Below are 26,169 nucleotides of genomic sequence, written 5' to 3'. Positions count from 1 at the left end.
TTAAAGCCAACAACGCTTAAATGCTTAAACCCAAACATTGCCAATGATAATGTCGGGCCTCCTGATCATTAAAAATAGCATGCGTCAAGCCGTCAACTGGTGGTAGTGGGTTGCTCAGGTCACAGAGGTGTTTTCGTAAATAATCTAAAGATGATGTGCTCTTTCCGATTCTCTGGCCTATAAATTTGTTCCTTGGGAAGAAAGGCGCCCCCAGCCAGCGAGAGAAGAGTTTTTAATAGTTCCAGACTTCCAGTTAACGAAGGACAATGGAAGGAGAGAAGATGAAGAAGAAGGAGAATGGAAATGTAACACAAGAGTTGGAGATTGCGTTTGTGATGCTGGGCACAATTTTGCTTATAGCTGGTCTGAAACACGCCTTGGCATCCCTTCTCGAGCAATGGCGCGCTCTGGTTTTCCTTCTACTCAATCTCGTCCTCTTAAGCATCCTTTTCGTGTCCATTCACTCCTCCAAGTCGGGTACCCACAGAAGCACCATAGACTGTAACTTTGATGCCCGATTTATCAACAACAACAATAACAAGAGCAAGAAGCAGTGTAGTGAGTCGGTGACGGCGAAAGTAGAGTTGCACAACCATTTGGGTGATGGTGAAGGTGAAGACGCCGCCATGTTCACGGAGCCTGTCGACGACGGCGAAGGCTCTCGGCTGTCAAAGGAAGAGTTCAACGCGAAGGTGGAAGCTTTCATCGTGATGTTCAGGCAGCAACTTGCTTTGGATGCCAAGGGGAGAGGCCGCTGCTACTTGGCTTCCGGTTCCAGGCTTGATCCAACTCCTCCACTCAGCGTGGTCGCGTAATAGATGAGGAAGGAAATCCATCGTCCATCCAAACAGTAGTACCCGTCTGTTCACCATCTGATCCTGGATTTGACAAAGCGTGCATAGCGGGGTATTCGGATCTAATGGTGAACGGCTGGGGGAAACCGTGATCCAGGGCATTGTTGTCTAGGAACTCAAATACTGATGACTGATCTGTTGTTTATTACAGTGTTTCTCTTTTAGAACTCAAATTTCAAATTTTGTGAGAGATGGGTTTCCAAAACCTTCCCTGCGTTTTCTGACAATTGTTTACACCTCCCCTGTGTTTTGCACATGCGAAAAAAAGCTCCCTCAAATTTCATTCAGTCCACTGTGGCATCAATCCGCATACGGCGAATGTCTATTCAAGGTTGACAGGTTAAACCGGAACATCTTCCATGAATAATAATAATAAATAAGAATGGGAAATGTTCCCGATTTACGGCTGAAATATGCTGTGAGAAACGTTCTATGAGGATTCGGCTGAAATTGGAATCTGCTACTCACAGAGCGGCTTTCACACGCGTGTTCGGATCATTTGTCAATAAAACACGTTCCAATCCTTTACTAACCTACCGTCATACATGAGTATATGACGGGTTCCAGTCTTATTGCGAGATGTGGGGTGTTAGATAGTTGATAAAGGGTTGGAACTTAACATGTTTTATCTACAGAAGATCTCAATTCCTCACACCGACCTCCCAGTGACATTGGGAACATCCGATTATCCGAACATCTCCAATGAATGAGAAGAAAGATATTCCCAACGCGCAGATGTAATATCGTGTACGTAGCAGATACGACTCCGACTAGCGAGTGTCTTATCACGCAATAAAAGGGCGCGTAACAACTAACAGGTCATGATATGATTATCCTCTCCGACAACGAGAAAACCGTCAGATGGAAGCGGGCGCCCTGCTCCGTTCCATTTCATGGATTCCAAAACGTCATCTTCCTCGTCGTTGTCTTCCCATCTTCCCGCGCTCCCTTAGGGCTTCGTCGGATGTTCAGGTACTGAAATTCCCTGTTCCTCCCCTCCACTCTCTCTCATTTTATCAGCACTCGAAACAAATATTTTTCGCTTCATTGAAAAGGGAGGATACAGAGGACCAAAGCCAAAGAAGGATTGGGTAGCAGATTGGGTCTCCAACAACGACGATACAGTTCGAAGCTTGCCTATCTACGTGGGAGGACTCTCCCTCTTGGCCGTTCTTTTCAACCGCAGTATCTCAGGTATCGCTCCTGTCGCTGATGCCAGCAGGTAAAAGTTTTTACTCTCAACCCTGCTCTTCTCATACAAATCGGTTATTCGTCTTCCTCACCCTTCTCTCGATTTTGCAAAATTTAACTCGCGCCATCAGCATTATATGGTTCGCTTTCGTTTTTCTCTTATTGGGTTTTATCATTCATAGGAAAGGAGCATGGTGAATTGTTTCTATACCCACTAGGTCACTATGGGTTTTATCATTCCGATTGATGACGTTATGTTCCGAAACAAGCGGTTGTGAAATATTACGCCATGTACCACTTCAAATAAGCTGACTTAACTTGACCAGTTATTCTCTTATTTTTATCAAACATTGCTATGGACCCCAAAGTGCGACAAAATAGCAACCAGGCTGCATTAGTTTTTCCATCCCTCAGAACAAGCAGAGTAGACGAGTCCAGGCTTGATGAATAATCAATTTCACCTCTTTGATTCCATCAACCGGAATAGGTTCAATGGGATATGAGATCTATTAATCCCTGACATAGTTCAATGGACCATGATGTGACAAACCATTCTTTCACCTTTTTCCACCTAAGTTTAGAGGGTATATAAGCGTTGATGATTTAGATTTCACTTGCATGATTTGAAGAAGGCATTGAAGAGGTTCTGGGTTGCCATTACCTGCTGGAAACAAGCATAGAGGAAGCAAATCAGCTTATAACAATTGGAAGTCCAATAATACAATCTTTATTGGAAACCTGGAATCGCACAAAAGAGCATTCCTGCCATTCTTGTTTAGGAAAGTTGTAGCAGAAATAAATCTGTTTGATTTGAAACGGGCATTTTGGAAAATATTTGATGGCATACATGGACTCCAGGAGAATAAGATAAGAAGGCTGTATTTGGTTTGAAAGAAAGCATACCTTTCCCTTCCTTTCCCTACCTTTTCTTTTAAACCAAACACAGCAGAAAAGAACAATGATGAAGTGAGTGGCCCCAGAAAATATGGGTTCTTATTGCTTAATGATGCAGTAATCCTCCTTTCTCTTGGGTTTGGGTTTAAGGCGAAGAGGAGTCTTTCTTTCTCAACTTCAAATGTTGGTTATGGGGCCTAAATCCTTGGAATTTAACTAAACTCTTAATGGGTTCGCAAACTTTTATCTATTTCTGGTAAAGCTTGCTGAAGTATGTCTTCTATTTTTTCCACTTTTGTTTCCCAAGATCCCAGTATCTAGGACCAACATTGGGTAATAATCTTTTTCTTTCTCCTTTTGATTAGAAACTGTAATATATCTTGTGATTCCTGTCATTCTGGTACATTGATTTTTCAGCATCAGTTTGAAATTATTGTCATTTATCTCCTTTGCTGGCACATGCTTAGTGCTTACATTCAAGTTCTTTTACCTGGCAGTTCACAATCAAGAGCAGATTTACTTACACTTGGTCTAGCTGTTACCAATGTTCTCACTGGTTTGGTATGGCTGTCAATCCGACCAAAATCTATTTCTGTGGTGAGTATTTCTCATCATCCATTTACAGCAATGCTCTTTTTTCTGATTGAGTTTATTCTTTTTTATTTTCTAGTTCTGTCGCTTTTGATGGCAATAAAGTTCCTGATTATGAATCTCTGGTTACAGGTAAATCCTCAAGGTGTGACATGCCAGAGGATACATTATGATCTTCCTGATTATGTAGTTTCTGAACTACTGTGGTATGTTATCTTTAAAACACAGAAAAATGTAGATAAAGGATCCATTTTGTCTACTTGTTTTCTATTATATCATATGCCAATTCTTTTAATTAGATTAACAGGTGAACAGCTTTCCAAACGTGTCTCTTGAAATTCAGAAAAGTACGATACCAAAACTGAATAAAAAAGTGTCCAATGTAAAAAGTGTGAAGGATTTAAAATAATAAGAAGATTCATGAGATTTTTTTTTGAAATACAAATATAATTTTAATTTTCAACACATACCTTGAACCGTAATTGTACAAGTTTTAAGCAAATGAGCAAGGTATACAACTATTGAAGTATTTTGTTGTTTATATACAAACAAGGGAACTGTTACAAGAAAAGAAAAGAAATGAAGGACTGAATCTGCAGCATGACATTGCTTACTAATAACTAAGCATATGGCTATCTTAGCTAGGGAAACTCCAGAGTGTGTAATATTCATGGAATTTCTTTTTGCATCCCTTTGCTAGCATACTTTGCTCCACTTCCTTGAACTGGCTAAAGCTTTGTCAGTCCTTGTCACTTTGAAACCATAGAAAAAAAAAAGAAACACTTTTTTATTTATTGCTGGACTTTGAAGTACCAGTCCTGATATGAAGAGTTAGGCTATGAGGGAAGGAGGATCCCATTGCATTTTAAGTGAATGGTCAATGAGAAATGCCAAGGTGGCATACTTACATTTGCATACTTGGCCACACCGCAAGCTATTGGTTGAGTTAACAAGGGGTTTGATCAGAAGATATCATCATGTCTAAATCTAATGATGGGCAAGAGAGTAAAGATACAACCATTGTCCTAAAAACATGTAGAGTAAAAACATCTCTTTTTACACATATGGTGTACATACGATGATACAGATTCTTTTTCCTAATTAATAGAAGTTATGTCACCCATCAAAAAAAAAACATGTAGATAAAGAGATACCTGCTAGCTAGTAGCTGCACATGGATTGCAGTGCATGGAATAAGTAACTTAGGATGGCATTACTTCTTTTTACTTCTTTTTAATATTAACATTAGGATAATAAGTAATAATCTCATTCTTCTTTCTAATCATCAGGATATGGGAATCTCTGTCAGTTGTAACCTGCTGCAGGTCATTGATAATTGTTTACCAAGACAATTGTGTGCTTCAAATTGGGGTTGCAGCAGAATCTTCCATAAATAGTGGTGATCCTATTATTGTTGATACCACTAAATTGGTGCAAGGGTCGCTTTATCAAAGTGTTATGAAATCTGGATCACGTAAGTAATCCCAATAATATAGGAAATTTTCAATTAAGTCTATACACTGGTATACAGAGTCATCTTAACTTCTTAATACTGAGATGAGTAGTGTTCATTTATTTATTTGCAGAAAGCTACTTGGCCAACCTATCTCTTTATCCTGCGAGATCTGAGCTGCCATTTCTGCCTTCAAATACACAGGTAGTACTTGATCCAATATCTTCCCAAATTGTATATTGTTGCCATGAAGCCTTGTTTGAGGGTGACTTGTCTTCCCTTGGGCCCACTATCTTCTATTACTAGCAAATGGATATACAATTGCCCCTTTATGGATATATGAAAAAGATGAAGTTGTAGTTAGCTTATAGTAAACTTGCATATGGTTATTTTTCTTTTTTCAGGGGAGCAGGGGGTGTTGATGGGGATTCTAGTCAGTTTGAGCCTTGACCATTCTCTAGGCACATAGATCTGATTTGGTACAAAATGAATGAACCAACCAGGGTAGTATCCTTTTTTGGGGTTGGCTACATGAATCCTGTTTTGCCAATCCATTCTATTTAAAGCCACCAGGGTATAGTATCTTATTGTTGAAATATTATTGTACAGTCTGAGAGGAGTTTGTGTAGCCCTGTTACACATATTTAGCCTTGTATTGGTAGTTTTCCCTTTCTATGGTACAATCATACATTTTCTTATATACACATAAGCATGGTCAGACAGATGCTGTTGCTAGGCTGATTTTCTATACAAAAATGGGCTATTAACCTTGGGAGCAGCGTCTAAGATTTTGTAGGGCTACTTCATGTCTGTGCATTGCTCACAAGAAACTTATTTCATTCTGGTAATGTATGGTACCTTACCAATTTTGTTACCATAAAGATCTTATTAGTAAAATGTGTCATTTATAATACACTCATCTAGTTGACATCCCCCCTTTTATTAAACGCTAGCTTATTGATCATTTTCTTTTCACTAGGCAGTCATCTTGCAGCCACTTGGAGATAAAGGAATCGCAGTAATTGGTGGTGACACAATCAGGGGCTTCACTACTAGTGATCAGGTGATCTTTGTTTGTTAGCTTTTAAAATTTAAGCTTGTTTTAGAAATATTATGTTTTAGTTCGAAGTATTATGTTTCTTGTAAAGAACCGATTATCTACCCACCAATGTTGTCACTTCGACCAGACTGAATGCTTGAACCATTAGAATGGGAACTGGCAGTTAAAACGGGTTTTTGGTTGCATGGTTCTTAGAAATGTTAATTTTTTTTCGCTTCATGGGGCTACACAACAGGGGGTAGCCCATCCCCTTTCCCTTAACCCCCCAACCCCTGGTAGCAGTGGGATTCGATCCCAGGTCTCTACTCCGACGAGTCAGAGAACCTAATACTATAATATTGGTATAATTTGAGTCAAATTATACCAATTACATATAATAATTCTAATACTATAATATTTTATTGTTTTAAACGTATTTCATAAGTAATGCTGTCTTGCTCTGTCCCAACCATTTATGGTCTTGGAAAGTGTGGATTGGATATGGACCTTAGGATCCATCCTTTTGGAAATTTTCACAAAGTGGTTATTCTCAGAGTTCCACCCATATCCTCACGCTTGTCTGCCTGACATTTCATTGCCCCTCCAAGAAAATATGTATTTAATCTGGCAAATGTAGAAGTTTCTGATTTGTGGTTGATTTCTTCGGTCCTTCAAGTTTCATTTTAGGCTAGTAGCCAAAAGAAAGTTTCGGTTTAGTCATTTCACTTAAGGTTCAGTTTGGAAGGAGTATAAATACAAATATGTACAGTACAAATATATACAAAATAATACAAAATACATAGTTTTGCACTCTACATATTTGTATTTGTACTCCTTCCAAACTGAGCCTAATGGCTATAAGTAGACACTTGCACAAATTTCTTTTAATGAATATTATTCTCTTATTAATATGTGATTTAAATCTTTTGCCCCATATATCGAAACTTAAATTGACTATAAAATGATTTATCACATATATTATGTCTATTCAGATTGTTTTGCACATCATAATCAACACATTTTCAATAATCTTTTTAGAAAGTTCTTGGAGACTATTGGGTTAAATTTTCGTAGTGCCCTAACTTTGTTTTGTAGGCCTGGATTACATTAATAGCCGAGAAGCTGGATTCCACGCTTTCAAAATATTTGAATAGCCTCACTTTGGCCACACAGAACAAAGTTTGAAAAAGAATCGATCTGCAGATAATTCACATTATACATCTACACATTTGCTAAATCTGTTTACCCCAGGTAATTCTTCTTTCTTTCTTTTCCTACTACTTTGGTGGTAGGTAGTACTTGCCAGATGCCAGGGAGGAGGGGAAGGTAGTGGGCATTTTCTGTCCTTTCTTTTCTATGGTGACTGCTAATCAACATTGTTATATGTTGCAGCTCTTATGGATCCTTTGAGACGCAGAGTGCTGACACAACACTTCAGACAAAAAGAGTGCTTTTAATATGCAGCTCCAACCCAAGAAGGTAGGTTCTGAGTCTTTTGACAAACGCACGTTTCAAGTGGGGAAAAAAAACTTCTCATATCAGGCTAAAGTGGATGATATCACCTGTCCAGATGACGTTTTACCTAAAGTCTATTTTTCTTTCGTATTGGGTCATTTGTCAGACTCAGATTAGGTTCTTCTTTTGCTACTTAACTATTTCTTTTCGCTTTTATTTATGAGGAAAGGAAAATGGTTCTCCCCCTCTGTATCAGTGTATCTGTTCTCATCCCATGGTCTTGACTGCTAGGGGGCCATGATGTTGCTCTAGACTCAAGTGTCGACCAAGGTCATGGGCCGTGCTCAATGCAATGGATGATAAGAATTATGAAAGCAATTCAATTCATGATCAGAAATTCAGAAGCACAAGAACATTGCTGCTGGGATGTTGACATCTTTCCCGGTTTCCCTCCTCCTACGACAATTGATAACCAACAACCTTGCGGCATCCAAACATCAATTCATGCTGACTCTAATGGCTAATGCTATGAAAAGTGAACTAGTTTGGAGTTTTGGACATTAAAGCTTGCAACTCCTGATTGATAAATCCTACTTGTAACTATTATCTATGGAGTTGGAGACTTTTAAAACAGACTCACTCAACAAACAGAACCCTAAACCCTAAAATCTAAACCCCCCCCCCCCCCCAAAAAAAAAAAAGAATCCCCCGAAACCAACATAAATAAATAAATACTAGAAAAACCAATCTTTTGATTCTATTTTTTGAAATGTATGAAGGCAAATTAGAAAACGAAGATGGACTACCATCTAAGTAGAGTAGCCCAATATGAGTTGGAAAGTAATTAACTAATTATACGTTTTGCTCCCCTTTTTTGTGCTGAATCTTGCTTTCAAAGCTTGCCTTCCGCTTCCGCAGAAGGAATCATGTTTGGCGATAGGGATGCAAATGGATTGAATCAGATTTGAATCAGGATATATTTGAATATGATTCGACATTGTTTATGTTGATTTGATTGGATCTGATAGGACTTGATCTGAATTTGAATCCTATCGAATCTGATTTGACCTAATTTTTTTTAAATAATAAATTATTAAAAGAAAAAATAAAAAAATATATATAAAATTGGTCCATCCATGTTAGCATAGCTCTCCTTTGAAAAAAGCTACTTATCTATTTTTTTTTGTATTTTTTTATTTTCTTTTATTTTAAAAATATGAAACACTAATTAATCATTTCTTATCTTGATTAGATTAAACAACCAATCAAATGCATTTTCCCATAATCTTAAACTACTTCCCCCACTTTCTCCAAAATTATCTTTAATTTCTATTTATCTGTTAAATTATCTATAAATCTTATTTATCTCCAAAATTATCTCTAATTTATTTGAGAGTTTCTCTCCTAAATTATCTCTAGATCCTATTTATCCTCTCCCCTATTTTTTATCTATATGTATCTAAAAAAGTTTGGATTACAAAATTTAAGAATAACTTAAATATTCTAACAAAATTATATAATAACTTTAAATATTTATTAAAAACATAAAAAAAATAATTTTATATTTTTATAAAATATATCACAAAATTATGTACTAACAGTTGAAATTATATTTTTTTGGATTATCAATTTAAATGTTTTTCAAATATTTAATAATATGTAATAGCTTTAAATAAATAAAATTTAAATAACAAAAACTTTTAAATATTTTATATATTATTTAAATATTTATCATAACTAGATTTTAAATACTTAAAATAACAGAATTATGTAATAAATTAAAAAAAATCTTCAAAGTAGAAAAATAATGATAACATAATATTGAAATTAACAATAATTTAATATATTACAAAAAATATGAAATTATGTAATAATAGTATAAATTATGATTTTATGGATAATTAAATTTAATAAATAATTAGTATTTTAAAATTTAAATATTTTACATATTATTTAAGTATTTAAATAACAAAATATTTAACATAACTAGATTTTAAACTATTAAAATAAATAACTTATGTAATAAATTTTAAAAAAGTCTAAAAAATAGAAGAATAATTATAACATAATATTGAATTTAATAATAATTCAATATTTTTACATAATATTATAAATAACTAATTTCACTTATATAAAGTAATAATTCGAGAAAATAACTTTCAAAAACATTAATATTTATTAAAAATAATTTTAAACTCTTAATCTGTATTTATTATATAATTATTAATATTAAAATTAATATTTGTTATATTTTAGTAATAATTTATTGTTTTTGTGATAAGTGTATTTTTCAATGATTATGTATAAATTTTTTTGTTATTTAATAGAAAACTTTCAATAATATTGGAGATTAAACTACTATTATTAAAATTTTTAAATATAATTTATTGTACTTATTGTATTTATTGTATTTATTGTATTTTTGTTATAACTTATTGATTAATTAATATTTATTAGAGATTAAACTATTATTTAAGATTATTCTATTTAAGATTATCAATATATTTTCTATATTGTGTGTTTTCGCTATAAATTTTTAATAAATATTGTAGATTAAACTATTGTTATTTATCGGAGATAAGACTATTAATATAGCTAAAGTTATATGTGTTCATGAGTTGGTTCGAACTGGTTGTACGCTATTTGACCACCAAATTGACTTGGTCAGGTTGAGGAGTTGGTTAGCTGAAATCGACTGACCTTTTGTGAAAATCGACCCACTCAAGTTGTATCGGTTTGGGTTGATTTTCATAAAAGGTCAATTGGTTCGAAAGATTTAAACTTAAAAGTAAAATTACAGTGCAATTGTAGGTAAATAGTGGTCACTTAGACCATCAAAAAAGAGGAGGTGTCAAACTAATACTATGCAAATGCCTGTAATAAGTCCATAACTCATCACACATCTATGATGAGTTCATAATTCATCACACATCTGTGATGAACTCATAACCAAAACAGGTTGAGATGAACTTTGGACCTACGTGGACTTGCGATGAGTTTAAATTCATTGCAAAACCGCGATGAGCTCTGAACCCGCGTGGACTTGCGATGAGTTTAAAGTCATCACTGAACTGCGATGAGCTCTGAACCCGCGTGGACTTGCGATGAGTTTAAAGTCATCACTGAACTGCGATGAACGCAAAATCACCACAGATTAGAAACAAATAATAGAAACACATGCATTGTTATATAATTCGCATGATAGGACACCCCATGAGCATAATGAGGGTGCGCTGGCTAAATAGTGACGTCACTCATGTCATGTCTTTTTAAAATGGTCATGAAAGGAGGTAGCACACGTGTATTATGAGAATCCTCAAATGAAAGGAAAGTTCATTCTTGAAATATCTCATAAGACACGTGGCGAAACCCTAGTAGTGTTCCCTAATAACTGAAATAAAGTCCAAGATTTCCTTTCCTAATGGGAACCAAATACTTTTGGCTCATTCCTTTTGGGACCTCGGGATCCCTTCATATAAATAGGGGTCCAATTTATAACGAGATAATCATTATATCACATCATTTGCCTAACCTTTAGCCTACCTCCTACACTTGTCTTTCCTTTGTCTTTCAAGGAGACTCCCATGCGTAGCCTAACCACCTTACTCGCAACAATTATTAAAAAATAAATTTACGAGATGAAGCATTTTTTACTAAGAAATATGGAAAATTTCTCACTTTTCATATTACAAATTACATTTAAAATATATATATATATATATATATATATATATATATATATCCATGGTTAGGTCGTTAAATTTTGGTCGGTTTACAAATGGCCAAAGTGAAACTTATCCAACTTAGTCGAATTGAGAATTTTTTGAACCAAAATCGACATAAAATACTAAAAAATTGACCAACTCGGGTTGAATTGATCGGGTTGGTCAACTCCATAAGTTTGATGAATAAACATAATTGAAATTAATTATTGTTATTTTTGTATTATAAAAAAATTTATTAAAATTAGTATATAAAATATGAACAATTATTAATTATTTAAAAAGTTGAAAATATAAAACAATTGTATACTCTTATGTGTTTCTATTATAGTTATTTACTAGAGCACACCTTATAGTTTTACATATTTACTTAAACCTACCTTATAATTTTCATTTTACTAAAATATCCCATATATTTTCGATTTATTTACTTAATGAACATTTCTTTAAGGAGTGTTTGTTTTGCCATTAGACCCATGATTTTTTATTCCAAAAAAATACTGATGAAGAAAGATTTGGCCCAACCTCTTGACCACTCAACACGTGGCAGAAGCAACAGCTTGACACGACAGTACGCTCAAGGCGCAAGCTCCGAGAGGAGGAACCAGCGGTCCGAGCCCCTCAAAAGGAGCCCAAACTCTCCCTTTGACCCCGAGCCTTACGAGGAGCGCAAAGGGCAACAACCCGAACTGACCCGCCCCAGGGCAGTTCGGGCCACACCTCTACCCGAACTCAAGACTTCACCTCGCACACCACTCCAGCACTTCGACTCCAGGCTGTCGAGCTTAACAACCGTACCTGACACCAAAGGAGTTCGTATCTTGAGGCGGCGCACCTGACTGACTTAGGATCTGACGCTTAACAGCCGCACTTCAACGACCACCTGCCACTACCACCTCCAGTCACAGAGACGGCTCCGACAAAGAGAGGTGATGACACCCGAACTGGCATAAGTGCAGAGGTAATGATACCCGACCTGACAGGAGTTTGGGAGTGAGTGTGCAAAGTGATTATAAAAGGCTCTCTTCCCCCAAGAAGGAGGTATGTGATAACTTTGTGCCATTTGGTTTATTATCTTGCCTTTGAAAAGATATTAACTTGAGCTCTGGAGCACTCTCCCCGGGTTTCTCCCAGGAGATATTCGCTTTCTTCCCCGTCAGGCACCTTCTGCTCCAGCCAGAGGCAAGATCGTTGACAGCTAGGACCGGCCGGATTGCGCTCCATCAAATACCTTAACACTTTTTTATACAAAAAACAAAATTGGCCAAGTATAACCAATAGAGTGGTTGCTTGTGTCTTATTAAGGGCAAAATGGTATTTTTATTTTTATTTTCTTTTTATTAAATTTATCTAAATGAACATTAGGGTCAACATTGTCATTTTCCACTATCATCTAATGGAAGATTGATTAAATCCGTTGCAAATTATAAGTGGTGTTTTAATAAAATAATAATTATATGGTAGATTTTTAGTAAATCCATGAAATTATAAGGGTATTTTAGTAACACGGGAGTCTCATTGAAGGACAAAGGAAAGCCAAGTGCAAGAGGTAGGCTAAAGGCTAGGGAAAATTAAAAAAAAAAATTTAAACATTAGATTTAGGATATAAAACATTTTAGACTTAAAAATATGGGAAATTTCCCACTTTTCTATATTAAAAATTATATTTAAAATATAAAATATTAATATATATCCATGGTTAGGTCGTTCAATTTTGGTTGGTTTACAAATGGCCAAAGTGAAAATAATCCAACTTGGTCGAATCGGGAAATTTTTGAACCAAAGCCAAACTAAAATACTAGAAAATTAACCAACTTGGGTCGAGTTGGTTAGGTTGATTGGTTTCATCAATTTGATGAATAAACTTAACTGAAATTAATTATTTTTATTTTTGTATTATAAAAATTTATTAAAAGTAGCATATAAACTATGAATAACTATTATTATTTAAAAGTTTGAAAATATAAAACAATTGTATACTCTTATGTGTTTCGATTAGGATCATTTCTAGAACACACCTTATAGTTTTACATATTTACTTAAACATACCTTATAGTTTTTATTTTACTAAAACATCCCATATATTTTATAACTTATTTACTTAATCAACCTTTCATTAAGGAGTGTTTGTTTTGTAATTACACCCATGGTTTTTTATTCCAAAAATACCCTTAACACTTTTTTATATAGAAAACAAAATTGACCAAATATAGCCAATAGAGTAGTTGTCCGTGTTTTATTAAGGGCAAAAATGGTAATTTTATTTTTATTTTCTTTTGGTTAAATTATTTAAATGAACATTAGGGTCAACACTGTCATTTTCCACTATCATCTAATGGAAAATTGATTAAATCCATTGCAAATTATAAGTATTGGTTTAGTAAAATGCTAAGTATATGATATATTTTAGTGAATCAATGAAACTATAAGGGGTATTTTAGTAAATGAACATTTCTATTATTTATCTTTCACATAATAAATCCCGTGCATCGCACGGGTCCCTCTAGTACTAATTTAAATATAGAAAAAACAAAAATTTTAAGTATTTTTTAATTATTTTCATTTTATATACATGTTTTTTATAAAAAAAATAAATAATGTAACAAATTTATAAAAATATAATATAAATAATATATTTATAAATAAACAACATTTGTATATATATGTGTATTATATATTTATATATCTATATTTATAAATATATAACACATTGGATCGGATAGGGGGTGATATGAATCCAATCCGATTTCTGATCGGATCATAGAATCTAACCCAAAGTCCCGACCAGGGGTGATCCGAATTCGACCAAATAGGACCGGATCTCGGATCAGATAGGATCATGATTTGATCCATTTGCACCCCTATTTGGCGAAAAATCTTAGAAGCCCAAATGATGTTCAAAACAAAAGGAGGGCTTTTCTTCGGATGAATTCTCTAAAGCAAGTTGGGAGAGTAGGAGTGTTATTTGAAAATCTAATTGAAGATTGGACACAATCGAATCAAATTTATATATGACCTAATTAGATTTAATAAATATCTAAATTCAACTAATTATTTGATTTTTATATATAATTTATAAATTATTTATACATTTTATATAATTTATAAATAATACTTAATTATATAAATAATAATATATAAATATATATTTTATATATTTATTAATTACCTAAATTGATAATGAATAGAATACTTGAATATTTAATGAAATTTAAGTTTCAATATTCATTTTCAATACCCACCGTCCAATTTCGATATTAAAAATTTATAATCGAATTCGGATGTAACTTGATCCAATTCGAATTCGATCCATTTAGTGTGTAACCTAGACAGATTACACGACAAGAGGAGGCTGGCTTTCGTATTTTCATGTCTAACAGTCAACTCCGAAGTCCTAATTTGCTTGATTGCGTGGCTGTGTAATATGAACCAACGTAACAACTCTGAGGCTGAGGCAGGCAGGGTTTTGGGAATAAAATAGGAGCTGTGGAGTGGAGTTTCGATGCTTCAGCTTTATAGGTAATTCTTGAATACAAGTGGTTTGGACTTTGGAGAAGATAGATACGGTCGGAGGGAAGAAATGGGGATCGCAGGCAAAGTAGGGGACTGGGCGTTCAAGGCCTTTACGGCCGGACTGGGCGTCGCCACCATTTATCTCACAGCCACTTTCTCTGTTAACGTCTACAGAGGACTTGCTTGGCACAACGCCCAATCGGTACACCATCATATTTCCTCATCTTCTCCTCTCATCCAACTCTTATCCATTGATCTCTCACTCTCCCTTTTTCTTCCATTTCCTTTCTCCTTTATCATTTTCTTTGTTGTTTAAATGTCTAGCACTATAATGATGTTCATTCTATGTAATTTGGAGCTAAATCTTAGACTTCTAGAAATTAATAGAGAAAGATGTCGAAAGTTGAAACATTTCTTAATGGGCCTTTTGGATTAAAACGGGTTTTCCCTTTTGGAACTTTTCTCTTTGAATTAATATTTTGGAGATTATTGAACCTGGCACTTTGATTTTTTCTACCCGAGGTTTCACATTTGAACAAAACGTCAATTGGGGGAAGTACCTCTTCCTTGAGTGTTTGTGAGCCAGATCCACCAGTTTGATTTCTTCCCTGCTTATTGAACTGAATTGAGCGTATCATCAGTTCCAAGAATATGACAAGTATCGAAAGGATGGTGTTATCTAATCCATCTCCACCTCATCGATATTCTAAACAACGACTCCTGTTTTTGTGCAAAACCGGTAACATCTGTTTGAATAACCAAATTCTTATTAATTCTGTGCAATATGATGACTTACCCTTGGCACATGCTCTAAGGAGCTACCAGTTATTGGAAATTTGACTCGTTGCTGTTAAAGTTTCCTGTTTTTTGTAAACTAACTTAAAACTCCGTTTTCCCAATCTTTTTTTTTTTTCCTTTTCTTTTTATAATAATATTAGTGAAGGCTATGATCTTTATCCCTGTTTGATGGCAACTCCTACTGATTTACCACTTTCAAATATTTGCCCGTGCCCAGCCAGCAGGAGTAAATACATAATAGTAATCCGTGTTTCAGAATCTAATGCCAGTTTAGTGAAACCATAAAATCCATATATTGAACTCTCCCTTTAATCGAAAGTAGAACCCTTGCAGTTCTCAGAATCACGGATTAATGGTTTAGTAGAAGTCAGATGTTTTAGGGGCTGTTTAGTTCCATTGCCGTTTATCAGAAAAAAACATTTTTTTTTACTTTATGACAGAAGGTGCCATTAGGCACCACGTAAGCCAAACAATAAAAGGGTGGCTCTCCAATGCATGTCTCTAACACAACTCAAGAAAAACATTTTCTTGATAAATGGCTTAACCAAACAAAATTTCAAGCTTCATATGAGGAAATGCCCATTTGGCGCTGAGCTGGTGCTGATTTTCTCATAGACGACAATGGAACCAAACACCATCTAAATGAACCAAAAACAAGAACTAATACTAAATCCCAGGACACATAAAAGGTTAAAAGTTTTCACAGATAAAATTGTCTTAATTTCCAGTACGCACATGTTGCATCTAGAAACTGAACAATATGGAATCATGGGTTATCAGTTGAACCACTAAAGTGGCTGAAATAGGTTGTTGAATCTTATGCTACCATGGTAACATGTGGACACTATTCATAGTTCCGTTCGAGTAATACAGTGACATGTCAACGGATTTGTGTCCATTATCTGGTGCAATCTGTTGAGTTGTGCCTCGAACTCTTTGTTGTGTCTTGCTCCATGTCCCAACCCACATTTGTAGAGAAATCCGAAGGCAAAATTTCATAGTGGCCTGTGGTGGCAGTGGATCCCCATGATTCCTGTGGCAGTCTACACCTCCTCCATTCTCAGCTTTTGGGTCTGACCCGAATATGCCATCTTAAGTTGGGGTTTTGTCTTTTCTGCATCTTTGGTTTGCGGAAAATGATAGAGAAAATCTGTGAGTGGAAGGCTTAGGTGTATTGGGGTTTAGGATTTTCTGGGAGAGTGAGGTTGCACAACATTGTATCCTCCATTGCCGTTTTCTAAGTGAATTTCTACTCCTCTGCCCTTGGACGTAAGCTATAAGCTGATCTCTGTGTGCATTCTTGAATTTGTCTATTTTGCATTTTCTTCTTGTTTTTCTCTATTTTCCATTTGACTTTGGTCTTGGTTTTGTTCTTCCGCAACGGAATCCTTAACATTAAGGGGCTATAGGAGAGAGATAGGTTACCAGCTTGAGCCTTGGTGACAACTTGCAATCTTAAAGGAATGGGGATTTTCTTTTTGCAGCAGAAATTGAACATTCAAACTCCTGAAAAATCAATGAGTCTCTGCTGTGTAATGGGTTGCAGAATCCCCTTATGGAAGATTGTGCCTTCTAGTTCACCATCTATGTTAAACATCTGGTTAGTTTTACTTTAGATATTTCTATGCTAATGGGTGCAATCATCAACCTTTTTTCAGATTTTTTTTTTTTTTCCGAGTGGAGTGCAAGTTGGATATGGGAAAGGCCTATAACAATGTTAGTTGTGTTTCCTCAATTATCAAAAAAAAAAAAAAGTTAGTTGTGTTTCCTTGGATATTATCAAGAGAAAAAGGAAGCTTTTCGTTCCAGATTGAGTATGTGAGTAGCATGTTTATCTTTAACTCTTTTTTGTGCATTTAAGTTTTCCCTAGAAGAGATGTTTCTCATTAAGAAATGGTTTTGATGAGAAACCTTGATGCTGCTTTTCTTCTTTCTCTGGCTGGAATTCTTCAAGTTGTCTGACTGCGAATTTTCAAGAGTGTAATACATCGAGAGGCTTCAGAATTGGCAAAGGGTAGAAATCATTTTTGCCCTGGCAAGGCAAGTTGATGTTGAAGTGACAAAAAATAAGGGAATTTATGCATTTTTAATGCTTATAAATGGTTATACATAATGTTATGTAATTATATGTTACTCATACACGTGCTTTTTATGAACAATTAGAAGATTTTTTTTGATAGTTTCCTAAATGAAAAGATTTATGGATAACCTCCCAATTTGTAAACAAAGAATTTTTTTTTTGATAAATGCAATTTGACAACAATGTTTTCAAACCTTCTTTGACTCATCCAAACTGGTAAACCAGGCAGTCGACAGGGTCCCTATTTTGTGACGGTTTTGATTATAATAAGGATGAACTACTGGTTGAACTGCTGAATTGACTTGGCAGCTTTCCAGTTTGACATCCAGGACAGTCTCTAAATCATTGGTTTGGAGTAGAATACTTGTATGCAGAAAGAATTGAGGGCCCTAATTTTTGGCTTCACATATGTTCCTATTAAACCAAAATAGCTTAGACATTTGTATACAAAGGTGCAGAATTACTTATTCACCCCCTAGTAGAGTGTTTATATCTATGACCCTAGTTGGTTGCCTAGGCGATGGGCCTTCAAAAAGCCTAGGGAGTTGCATAGATGGTGTTATGATATGGGTACTCTGGTTGAAATATTTTACCTGACAATGTGCTGACATCATCTTTAAACTTTTGCTCTATGGCTTTAAGATGATTTCAAATTTAAACCATATTCCATGCACTTCCAAGGCAACTCAAGTCTCAGATTAACTTTATAAGAGCAGTTTGATAGGAACTTAGCATGAAAATAACTGATCAGAAAAAAAAAAAACTTAGCACGAAAATAAAGTGAATGGCTAAAATTTAGGATGCACAGTCAAGAGCCTTCCTTTGAAATATCTTGTAATATCCTTGGATGATTATCTGTATCTGGTCATGTTTTGGGGCCTGGATGTTTAAAAATTCACTGAGAAGCTTGTTACCTGAATAACAATATACCTGGGTGGTAGAATCTCTTAACTAACTCCACCTTAACTGGCTTCCCTGTTTATCATTTCTCAGTCTTTGAATATCCTCCAAGTCATTAAGAACTAAGAAGAATGGGAAAGTTATACGAATTGGGGTGTGTAAAAGCTGTTATTTTTTATTAGCTGCATCTTTAGGTGTTTTTCTTTTTTAAACAGGACAGTTTGGCTAGAATGCGTTTCCTTTGGTGGCTGGATCTCCTAATTATATCCACTTTCACTGACTTTCCTGTTTATCATCTCTCAGTCATTGAACATCCTCCTAAATCATCAAGAACTGAGAAGAATGGGACAGTGTAGGGGATTTGGAGTGTCTAAAACATATAATTTGGTTGTTTGCATGTAAAAGTGCTTTGTTTAACAGGAACGGTTTTGGTTTGGAGAGGTTTAAAGAATGAATGTTGCCTTTCTTGGGCAAATAAAACGGTTCTTTCCTTGTGGAACCCTCAAAATATGAAATTCTATTATCTTTTTTTTTTTTTTTTCTTTTTGATGAATGGAATTCTATTATCTGTTGCAACTATGATCCTGTTTCCAATGGGTGGAATTCTTAATGTGCAAACATTTCCACTCTTTATATCCAATGCAAATGCATCTACCAAGTTCCCCATCTCCTTTCTTTAATCAAGTAAAATGTTATATCCGGTGAGAGAGTTAAAGGTTTGGAAGTCTTTGGTCACTGAACTGCACTTTTGGGTCTCTTCTTCCTGGGTTTATATAGGAGGCATTTGGCAAATCTTCTTGTGTGGTTTTTCAGACTTTTCAAAGCTTGGAAGACTAGAATTTGGTCTTTCTCTGTTTGGAAATGAAAGACAGGAAGCTAGAAAGACCTATGCCCTAAAAAGCTCATGGAAGCCCAAAATGGCCAAAAATCTGGATCTGGAAGCTTCAAATGAAGCTTCTTGTCTTTCTGCACCAAAAATCTTTTACTTAACAGCTCTTTAGATCATTGTAGACTAGGATACTTACCAAACTGTCTAGATCTTTAAAGACAAGCCCCTAAAAGCTCATTACATCTTTTGGCCTTCTAGGCTGTCAGAAGATCTTCCTAAAAAGACTTGCAAAACGGCATCATAGTTGATCATGCTGAATCTAGTTTGGTGGTCAATCTAAGCCATAATCCTTTTTGTAGAGGTCGAAATATTGAGGTTTGGTAGGTCTTGTCTCTCTCTCTCTCTTCCCTCTCCATCTATCTATCTATCTATCTATCTATCTATCTATATATATATATCTATATATATAAGATATTCATGGTTGATGGCTCTCTGATTTCCTCAGAAAATCATAGGAGGATTTATTACCTTGCTTTTAGCATTTGAAACCATGTCTCTGATTCCTTAGAATTTCTTGGGCTCACCATAATGAGATGCTTCTCTAATAAGTTTGCTTTGGTAGTTGCAATAATGAAACTTGTGTTGAATTTTTGGAGATTTTGAGGAGCATTTGTAAGAAAGGAATGACAAAATCATTGTAGATGATTTCTGTAGTTTTTAGGCTATTATTTCGTCAAGATTGGAGTTCTTGAGGAGGGAGTGGCCTCCCTGGAATTTGGCCCATAATGGTTCTGTCATTCATATGTTTGCCTTCTTGAGTTAAGTGGGAGAGGAACTTGCCTAGAGCTCAATCACTATTTCTATTATAATGTTTCATGTCAGTTCACTTTCTGGGTTTGGAAAGCTTGGAAGACTAGAATTTGGTCTTTCTCTGTTTGGAAATGAAAGACAGGAAGCTAGAAAGACCTATGCCCTAAAAAGCTCATGGAAGCCCAAAATGGCCAAAAATCTGGATCTGGAAGCTTCAAATGAAGCTTCTTGTCTTTCTGCACCAAAAATCTTTTACTTAACAGCTCTTTAGATCATTGTAGACTAGGATACTTACCAAACTGTCTAGATCTTTAAAGACAAGCCCCTAAAAGCTCATTACATCTTTTGGCCTTCTAGGCTGTCAGAAGATCTTCCTAAAAAGACTTGCAAAACGGCATCATAGTTGATCATGCTGAATCTAGTTTGGTGGTCAATCTAAGCCATAATCCTTTTTGTAGAGGTCGAAATATTGAGGTTTGGTAGGTCTTGTCTCTCTCTCTCTCTTCCCTCTCCATCTATCTATCTATCTATCTATCTATCTATCTATATATATATATCTATATATATAAGATATTCATGGTTGATGGCTCTCTGATTTCCTCAGAAAATCATAGGAGGATTTATTACCTTGCTTTTAGCATTTGAAACCATGTCTCTGATTCCTTAGAATTTCTTGGGCTCACCATAATGAGATGCTTCTCTAATAAGTTTGCTTTGGTAGTTGCAATAATGAAACTTGTGTTGAATTTTTGGAGATTTTGAGGAGCATTTGTAAGAAAGGAATGACAAAATCATTGTAGATGATTTCTGTAGTTTTTAGGCTATTATTTCGTCAAGATTGGAGTTCTTGAGGAGGGAGTGGCCTCCCTGGAATTTGGCCCATAATGGTTCTGTCATTCATATGTTTGCCTTCTTGAGTTAAGTGGGAGAGGAACTTGCCTAGAGCTCAATCACTATTTCTATTATAATGTTTCATGTCAGTTCACTTTCTGGGTTTGGATGCAGTAAGGAAGAGTAGAATGCAAGGTAGGCAATACAGTGAATATTTGATTGTTGTGGTGACTGCAGACTAGTAGATGTCCTTAGAGAGGCTAGAGCCTTGGTATCTGGGTGAACATCTTGTTTTCTTGATTCAAAGATCAGTTAATTCTATTTCCCTATTTGTCTCCAAGCAGGATGGAAGGGGGTTCCCTCTTTGTTCTTTAATACACACTGGTATGTCAACTCAACTAGTTATATATTATTAGCCTTTTGACTTTAAGTTTTGCTTTGCACCATAATCTTTCACTTGACTTATAATTATCTATCTCTTCCCTTTTCATGGTGTTTTTTTGCGGTGGGCACGATTAGGTATAAGTGTCACTTTGACTTGGTATCCTCCAACTTAATTTTGAAGTGGAACTTGGAAGTAGTAATTTGCGATTGAACTTAGGATGCATAGAATGATTGTGAGGGAAATGTGTCATGCTTGTCAAAATAATCATGTTTCTCCACTCCTTTATTTGTTATTAAAGATCATTCTTTGTTTATATCTATGTGTAGTTCTTACATTTTTAATTTTCTACTGTAAAATTTGATAGATGTTTTCGTGCAATAAAAGATAATGAATATATATTTATATGTAATACATAGAAAATATGTGACATATTAAAAATATATATAAAATATACATAAAAACTTATATACCGGTTGGTTTGGTTAACCGTCGGTTTTTTTGTAGGTTAACCGAAAACCGAACCGGTCCTTTGGTTTTTCAAAAATCCCAAACCAAAACCAAACCGATTGGTTCAGTTAACCGCATTTTGTGGTTCGGTTTTCTTGGTTCGGTCGGTTTTTCGGTTTTTTATGGACATCCCTAGGAAGAAGAGTCTTACCTAACTTGGTCTTTAAACCTTTGCTCATACCTCTTAAATATTTTACATGCAAGATATATTCAGCTAATGCAAACTTGCAAAGTAACTTTGAAGTATCAATCAGAAGGTTTCTTATTTCTTTGGATCGTCAAAACATCTTCATTGATGTCTTTTTAGATTTCCTTGCGTTGGTTGCCATTTTCCAAAGTCTGCAACTTGTTTGTGTCTATCTAGTATTACTCGGCTACCTTGATATCATTTTGTGAAGATGATCAAGCATTTTCTTTTACATTGTGGTTGAGACCTTCTTGATCTATATTGCTGGTAGGATTTAGGCCTTGTTTTATTTGATGGTTATGTTTTTCATTTGTTGTGTCTGTTGTATGTTTCCTCTAGTTATTTGTCAAATGTCAGACTAAGTATCAAACTAACAGATTTCTTTTATTGATAGTCTGTGAGGAGTTTCCTGCCCTAGTCATTTGCATTTATGTTGTTTTGGTGACTGTTCTTATATGCTGCTGTATTATCAATAAAAGATACTAACATGGATTGCCATTTTCATGTTATGCAGAAAGTTGACAAGGAGGAATCTCAACATCAAAACCAGTGAGAGGAGTTCCCATTGTGGCCAAAAAATTCATATTGAATTTGTTTTTTCCTTAAAATTTTACAATGTAACCTTCCATAGACCTCTATTCATTTTGATTTTCTTTTTTCCATACTCCTATTGGGTGTTGTAAGAGCCAAGGTTTTCAGACAATGTGTTTCATTTAGGGATTTTAATTTATACTATCTTATAGAGCTCTCCTAGAACATTGGATAAATATGGCTTTCTTTATTATGTTTTCTTCATTCAGGAAGCAACCTCATTTGGATTCTATCGGATGATATGATCTCTGGGGTATGTTTTATGTAGCTTCTGAATAAAACAGTAAATGTAGAAGGATATGAACTGTGATTTACGAAGTGGGCGTCTTGTTGTTGAGGGTAAACAAAATGTTTTCCCATTTCTCTTAACATTAGAATGATAACATCCATGTGACTTGTATTCTGACTTCCACGCTGTAGTTCCAATTGCGAATCGTTTTCGCTTTTTTCTTACTACATTAGTTGCTCGTACATTCCTTTGCTGATTGAGATATTCTTTTGCAACTCTTTACAGCTCTACACCGCATAGAATGTTTATTATAAGCATAATAAATAGTAATAATAATAATAATAAATAATAATAATAATAATAATAATAATAATAATAATCAAGAAAGTGTTTGGATGACTGCTGAGCTTTTTATCCATGATTTCTGATATGACCAAATAAATACACAGCTTGACGATGATCATGTGCAATCAAAAGAACAAAAAATTGAAAATGAATCAATAAATAAAATCATTCATTCAAGGAGCATATGAACAAGAAATCCCGTAACATGTTTACAGAATTAGAATTTTGTAAGAACTCTGTTTCTCTATATCTTCTATGGCTTCTTATGGGTTTCATGTCAGGCAAATGAAAAAAAAAAAAAAAAACAGAAAAAAAAAGTGAAACAATGAAGAGAAAGAATGGCTGGTTGTGTGTGTGATTCGTTTTGCAAGGGCAGACAAGCTGCACGACCACGGTAGTTTTGTTTACATCAGAGACCTCTCCCAGGGCAGCAACCCAGAAACAGGATCGGCCAAGTTAGCTATGACGAAGTCCCTGAGACCTGTGTCCCAGACCTCGCAAAATTGAAGTGGCCAATTAGGTGGCTCAATGGCCTCAGTCCCCAACCCAGGTGCTCTGTCCTTTGATCCCTCGTTGTGATTTTCTTGCCAGTCGGCAACATAGGTGGCAACCCTTCTGAAGAACTTGGTTCTGAAGACTTCCCAAACTTGATACTTGTAATGGTTTATCACAGCGGTGCTCTGGTGTAGGTTTATGTATTTGTACCCTGACTTGAGACGGAAATGGTGCACCGCGTTGAGTAGGGTATCGTCTAGAGCTTCTGGACGGATAATGGATTTATGTCTTTCTGGGCTTTGGAGCCGGCAGGTATAACCCACGGTCACTCCCTGCGACGGGGGTGTGCTTAATCCCGATGGCCCAAAGCTGTGGCAGGCAGTCCTGATCTCACCAGTTACCGTCGAGGAGGAGAAATTTGCAACCAGGGATTGGAATGAATGCTGACCAGGATAGCCCATGGAACGGTGTTGAGAAGTCGGGAAGGGGAAGTAGAAGAATTCATCAACGTCCATGAATCCAATCCATTTACATTCATCCCTGGCCTTGAGCACGCAGTGGGAGAACCCAGCTTCTTGGGTCTTGATCCATGGCCATATGTACCTGCTGACGTTGTAACCTTCTTTGTCTAGCTCGTCGATTACTTCCTTAATGTTGTCATCGCTGTTGTTGTCATAGATGAACCAGCGCTCCACACCAAGCCAGGCGTGATAGACAATCCACTCCCGAAGCGACGAGGCTTGGTTCCAGAGCATGGTACACGCGCAAAGTTCATACTTCTTCCTCTTATTCGTCCTACTCTTTTGTTTGCCTTCTGAGTTGTTGGAGTCAAAAAGTTTAGCGACCGAAGGCAGAGGAACGCGAGCAGAAGCAGCTCGATGGTTGGTATTGGAATGGGAGGCAACACTGATGGTGACTCGGATTCCCTGAGCTTTATCGGGATTCTTTCTGATGCTAAGAGGGAGGGAGCACCGGACGACTTCCTGAGCTGCTGTAACGGCGTGAGTCGTGAGAGAAAAACCGCTTCCTTTATCCAAATCCCCCAAACCAAAGTGGCAACTGAATTGGGTTGGATCCGATTCCCTGAACGACCGAAGATTCAAGCCTTTGACAAAGACGACAGCCGTGCCCCTATCCAAAGCTGCACCATACACCAGAGTCTCCCATGAATGAACCGACCGATCCATCTGTACAAACCACCTGTCACCGCGTCCATGCTGTCCTTTCCTCCGCAAATTGACCGCAACTGAGAAATTCGCCGGCGGAAACGGACACCGAACAATTGATCGTGAATCGTCGTATTGGTCAACCGACAGAGCAGGAACGGAGATTTGGCTTCTCGTCTGTATGGCCTTATCCGAATTGTTCAGGATTTTTTGATAGACGCAATCCAATTCACCATCCTGATGCAAGCGCAGCAGATAAGAAAGACTACTGCTAGAACCGGTACTCCTGGAGTTAGAGACAAACAGCAAAATATGGTCCGGGAATAAGACTCGATCCTCGATTCTAAAGGAAGGCAATCCCAGGGTTGAATCTTGAATTGAATTGCTCGCAGAAAAGGAGAGAGACGATAGATGGGAGGAGATAAGAATAGGGCGGAAGGCAGCAGAGCGAAGGGAGAAGCCATCGAAGAGGAAGAAAGCAAAGCAGGAGAAACAGAGGAAGAGGGGCCAAATTAGAGAGGGGTAATGGAAGGAGGGCCTGAGGAGGGGGAGGAGTCGCTTTCTCTTGCGGCGCTGCTCGGAATCCATGGTGGGGAGTAGCGGGAATCCAGATCTGAAGCTTGTGTGGGGTGTTATAATCGTGTAGATATGAGATGTAATAGTTTGTGACGCAAGACGAGAGCAGAGAGAGAGAGACTCTTTGGAGTGTTGAGAGTTTAGGCGAGAGAGAGAGAGAGAGGAGAGAAAATAGGTTATAGACGGAGGACGCGTTAATGGGGAAAGAGAGAGAGAGAGAGAAAGAAGAAAGAAGCTGCTCTATGGGGTGAAGGAGTCGACGCTATTAACTGCAGCTGTAAATTCTTTTACCAAGAGGCCAAAACGCAAAGAATGTATCGGAATATTTGTCCAGAAGGCAGAGGAAGCGGAAGGAAGGAAGTCTTAATTCCCGTGAATTTTGTTGACGCGTGAGGATTGGGCTCATCACCACAGTCCAAATAGGCAACTTTACTCAAAAGGAAATACAAGTTCCATCCCATGTATTGTCTGTCCCATATTCCCATTTGTTGGAATTATCACCGGGACTCACTTCAATGATCAATGTGGATGAGAGAGAAACAGTTAGGGTTGTTAATTGGACTGGATTTGGTCTAATTCGATCCAGTTCAATGTGAGTCCATTATAAATGAATCAGGTTCAATTCAATTCAATGAATGTTTTAAATCAATTTGGACTGGTCCAATTCAATGTCTGGACCGTTCAATCTGTTCAAATTCATTTTGTTTTAGATTGGTTTCAACTCAAAC

General features: G+C 36.2%; 3 protein-coding genes and 1 long non-coding RNA gene across 10 annotated transcripts; 3 read left to right on the top strand and 1 right to left on the bottom strand.

Annotated features, from left to right (window-relative positions):
* The first annotated feature begins 266 nt into the window (after nt 1-266).
* On the top strand, nt 267-815 carry LOC148854067 (uncharacterized). Its single transcript, XM_088984824.1, has one exon. It carries the CDS (start codon nt 267-269, stop codon nt 813-815), a length of 549 nt encoding a protein of 182 aa, XP_088840950.1.
* A 609-nt stretch (nt 816-1,424) lies between these two features.
* CCB4 (cofactor assembly of complex C) lies at nt 1,425-7,874 on the top strand. 7 transcript variants are annotated; one of them, XM_088983352.1, is made up of 10 exons: nt 1,438-1,826; nt 1,910-2,076; nt 3,437-3,536; nt 3,663-3,736; nt 4,820-5,004; nt 5,117-5,187; nt 5,763-5,827; nt 5,967-6,046; nt 7,118-7,273; nt 7,415-7,874. In XM_088983352.1, exons 1-8 carry the CDS (start codon nt 1,716-1,718, stop codon nt 5,989-5,991), a joined length of 798 nt encoding a protein of 265 aa, XP_088839478.1. In that variant the 5' UTR covers nt 1,438-1,715; the 3' UTR covers nt 5,992-6,046; nt 7,118-7,273; nt 7,415-7,874. The 7 variants fall into 7 exon arrangements, with proteins under 7 accessions (XP_088839475.1, XP_088839478.1, XP_088839476.1 ...); XM_088983350.1 differs by having other exon boundaries at nt 5,963-6,046; XM_088983355.1 differs by having other exon boundaries at nt 5,388-5,827.
* Nucleotides 7,875-14,494: 6,620 nt separating this feature from the next.
* Nucleotides 14,495-22,979, top strand: LOC148854065 (uncharacterized). Its single transcript, XR_016112668.1, has 2 exons — nt 14,495-14,914; nt 22,554-22,979. It is a non-coding gene; the product is annotated as an uncharacterized LOC148854065 (long non-coding RNA).
* Nucleotides 22,980-23,345: 366 nt separating this feature from the next.
* Nucleotides 23,346-25,783, bottom strand: LOC148854064 (glycosyltransferase family 92 protein RCOM_0530710-like). The gene has a single exon (XM_088983348.1). The coding sequence runs from the start codon at nt 25,451-25,453 to the stop codon at nt 23,609-23,611; it is 1,845 nt and encodes a 614-aa protein (XP_088839474.1). The 5' UTR covers nt 25,454-25,783; the 3' UTR covers nt 23,346-23,608.
* Between the last annotated feature and the right edge of the window lie 386 nt (nt 25,784-26,169).

The sequence above is a fragment of the Nelumbo lutea genome, chromosome 4, assembly GCF_056320005.1.
Source record: "Nelumbo lutea isolate HS-2025 chromosome 4, American lotus-T2T, whole genome shotgun sequence".
NCBI classification, from domain to species: domain Eukaryota; kingdom Viridiplantae; phylum Streptophyta; class Magnoliopsida; order Proteales; family Nelumbonaceae; genus Nelumbo; species Nelumbo lutea.
The sequence above is the reverse complement of the archived record's forward strand: the minus strand, read 5'-3'. Positions and strand labels throughout refer to the sequence as shown.